The sequence below is a fragment of the Quercus suber genome, unplaced genomic scaffold (genome assembly GCF_002906115.3).
Source record: "Quercus suber isolate HL8 unplaced genomic scaffold, Cork oak 2.0 scaffold_261, whole genome shotgun sequence".
Classification (NCBI taxonomy): domain Eukaryota; kingdom Viridiplantae; phylum Streptophyta; class Magnoliopsida; order Fagales; family Fagaceae; genus Quercus; species Quercus suber.
In genome coordinates, this window is record NW_027069717.1 from 833746 (window position 1) to 837110 (window position 3365).

Genomic DNA, 3365 nt, shown 5'->3' on the forward strand with positions numbered 1-3365 from the left:
ATAGATTACTTACTATCCATAAACACAGAAGTCTCTGGAATCTCCAAATTTATATAAATTTTTGTTCCGCTTGTAGATGATAAGTTATATTCACCTACATTTATACGGAGAGATTTTTTAAAATGCACATATAATTTATTAATGTAGCTATAAATATGCAAATAAAAGAAACAATGTACTGACCTTTAAAAGTTTTCACAATTAGACATGTAGCAACTATAATAAAAGGTCCCGGATTCCTTTTGAAGAGGTTATCATCAATTTCATTTGCAACTGGTCCCCAAAGGGTAAGCTTTATTTTATTTCCTCTGTTCAAATATTGTTATTAATGTAAGTTTATATTATATATATTCAATGTATTGCAACTTGTAAGAATTAAAACGTACTGTATAGTCATGACAGTTATGTTCCTCATTGCAACATTTGATCCTTTAATGCTAGGATGTTCAATTGGACCGATAGCAACCACTTTTGCAATAATATCTATGCATCATAAAAATTCTAATGTTAGTTATTTTCATTTATGATAATGATATAATGTATTTCATATAACAACAATATAATGTAAGATTTTCTAACAATAATGGAATGCAAGATTTATATTCAATTAATTTAATACCTGATAGCTGGACATGACTGTTAAGTCGTTGAGCGATGGTGTTGTAGTCAACAAATTCAAATTTATGATGAGGTATATTGACTTCAGTTTCTGTTAATTCTTGAATGTTGGTTGTTGGCAAGAATATAATCTTATGCTCATTTTGAATTGGCCTATAGAATTCATTGCAAGCACCAACTTCAAAGTTTGATAGTGCATACAGCTGCCCTTCCTTCAGAAAAGGTTTAAGTTTTTTTGAAATATTCTTATGAATGGTAGCATGTATTGCATTATTCTGCAAATAAAAGATGTTAGTTGAAGGTATATAAAGTGAATAATATATATAATGTATAAGAAATGTTTTGATGTGTTTTTTAAAAACTTATACAAACCTGTTCATCAATAAGAATCATATCTGAACTAATAATTTCTTGATTGTTTCTATTTACAGCATCCCACATCCTTGATACTCTAATTCTGATCTTGAACTTGTCACTTTTGTTTGAAAGCTGATTAAGAAAACTGAACTCCATCATCTTTAAGTTTTTTGACCTTTGCCTGTATACATCATTCAATATAACAGTTAGCGAAATAAAGTGATGACATTTGATAGTAATCAAACATTTAGTTTATAGTTTCATTTCTTTAGCAGTAAACTAAAAAGAAAGAGTTTTACCTTGTATGACCAACAACTTAAATAAGTTTGGTGAAAACTTCCTTGTACACAATATTTTTTGTTCCACAACTTTGATCAGTTTCATCATTAATTATGCGGAACTTCAACCCATCTCTGCTTGTTACTCTAGAAACTGCAACATACAATTGCCCATGACTGAAAACTGGTTTAGGCAAATAAACTCCCACATGTTTCAATGACTGTCCTTGGCTCTTATTTATTGTCATTGCAAAACACACAGAAATTGGGAATTGTCTTCTCTTTAGAACAAAAGGCCATTTTGAATCACTTGGAGATAATGTTATCCTTGGAATGAACACGCATGTGCCTATATTAGTGCCAGTAATAATTTTTGCTTCTATAACCCATGTAGCCAGCTTTGTAATAATCAGTCTTGTTCCATTACAAAGCCCTTCATTCTGGTTCAAGTTTCTAAGCAACATAATAGGTAACCCTACTTTTAATGTCAACTTATGATTTGGCAATCCTGGAAATCTTAAGCTGTTTAAAAACTCAATAGGGTATAAAATGTCTTGATTAGCAACATTCATAGAAGCCTTGCAAATAGAATCTGAACTCAAATATTCATGTTCTACTCCATTTATTGATGAGATAATATAGTCATTTAACTCCTCTACAATTCATTTGTAGGGCCAAGAATTGCCCTTTCTTGAATGTAACTTGCATCCATGTATTGAGCATCCAAATCAGGGTATGTGCTATTAATAATATCTTCCAGTGGATTTTGTGTAGGTTGGATTATTAGATCATGAGGAATTGTAATGTTATTGTCACCATCACCTTCTCCCAAATCACCATTACCTATTTTTAAAATCCATTCACTAAAGTCTTGTACAGATGATTCTTGCATTTCACTCATGTTGTTCTGCATAAGTCTCATATTTTGTTGTAGTTTAAAGACATGACAATAATTCCATAAGTGTGACTGACAAATTGCAGATTGGACAATATCTTCACGTCTTCCCTTTTTCACAACTGGAAGTATTTGTCGAAAATCGCCACCTAAAACCACAACTTTACCACCAAAAGGTTTTTCCAAATTCCTTGAATCTTCAATTTGTAGTATATCTTGAAGGCTACGATTAACAGCTTCAAAGCAATTTTTGTTTGCCATTGGTGCCTCATCCCAAAGTATTATACTTGTTTTCAAAAGAAGTTCTGCTGTTTGTGTTTTTTGCTTTATTTCACAAGTTGACTCATCATTGACATTAATTGGGATGTGGAATCGTGAATGTGCTGTCCGGCCACCAGGAAGTAATAGAGCAGCAATACCTGAAGAAGCAACTGCAAGAGCAATTTTTCCTTTTGATCTTATAGCAGCCAAAATTGTTCTATAAAGATATGTTTTTCCCGTTCCACCATGACCATAGACGAAAAACATGCCCCCACTTTCAGAAAAACAGCTTCCATTATAGAATTATAGATAGTTCTTTGTTCATTGTTAAGACCAGATATCAATATCTCATGTTCTCTTTGTAAACTTCCTATATCATATGACATTTCTTCTTCAATAAGTCTATTTCCTTTATGAATAAGAATATTTACATCTGGCTGAGGCATTTGAGGATAGTCTTTCAAAGATTTCCCATATTGTTGGAGGATTTGGTCAATTTCATATAAGCCATAATTTTTCAATTGACTATCAGATAATATCAGATCATGAAAATGGGAGATATGTCTTTGTCTATTAAGTATATCTTCAGTAAGAATTTTCCAATTAGAATCCCAAAAAGTTAAAGGATCAGATACTTCACAAAACATGAGTATGGTAACAAATAGTTGGCAACTGCTTGCCACTGGCCCAATGTGCAGCTTCAATATGCATTCATTTCCATTCTTTATCATCATCTAGAAGCCCAAGTGCATAACATGCATCTTTATAGGTAGGATAAGTAATATTTTTTACAGTCATTATCTCTTTAAAGTTTTTTGGGCCTTTGACAATGTAAGCAACATTCTCAAGTAAATCGATCTCCACTTGAAGATGAGCATATATACTCTTCCAATACATTTTCTACCTTTTCTCGTTTCCATTGCTTAACATTTTGATGCCATACCCATTTTGTAGGA

General features: G+C 32.0%; 1 protein-coding gene across 2 annotated transcripts; it reads left to right on the top strand.

Moving 5' to 3' along the window:
* Window positions 1–37: 37 nt before the first annotated feature.
* Window positions 38–2809, top strand: LOC136070814 (uncharacterized). 2 transcript variants are annotated; one of them, XM_065781275.1, is made up of 6 exons: window positions 39–287; window positions 627–691; window positions 778–841; window positions 1926–1986; window positions 2235–2324; window positions 2547–2809. In XM_065781275.1, the coding sequence occupies exons 2-6, from the start codon at window positions 633–635 to the stop codon at window positions 2630–2632; spliced, it is 360 nt and encodes a 119-aa protein (XP_065637347.1). In that variant the 5' UTR covers window positions 39–287; window positions 627–632; the 3' UTR covers window positions 2633–2809. The 2 variants fall into 2 exon arrangements, with proteins under 2 accessions (XP_065637346.1, XP_065637347.1); XM_065781274.1 differs by having other exon boundaries at window positions 38–691.
* Window positions 2810–3365: the final 556 nt, after the last annotated feature.

Bases quoted from the DNA above. Each gene is read 5' to 3' on its own strand.
- LOC136070814 (XM_065781274.1), top strand. From the start codon at position 633: ATGACTGTTAAGTCGTTGAGCGATGGTGTTGTAGTCAACAAATTCAAA. The intron at 692-777 runs GTATATTGACTT...ATTGGCCTATAG, and splicing joins AAATTCAAATTTATGATGAG to AATTCATTGCAAGCACCAAC. The intron at 842-1,925 runs GTTTAAGTTTTT...ATTCATTTGTAG, and splicing joins CTGCCCTTCCTTCAGAAAAG to GGCCAAGAATTGCCCTTTCT.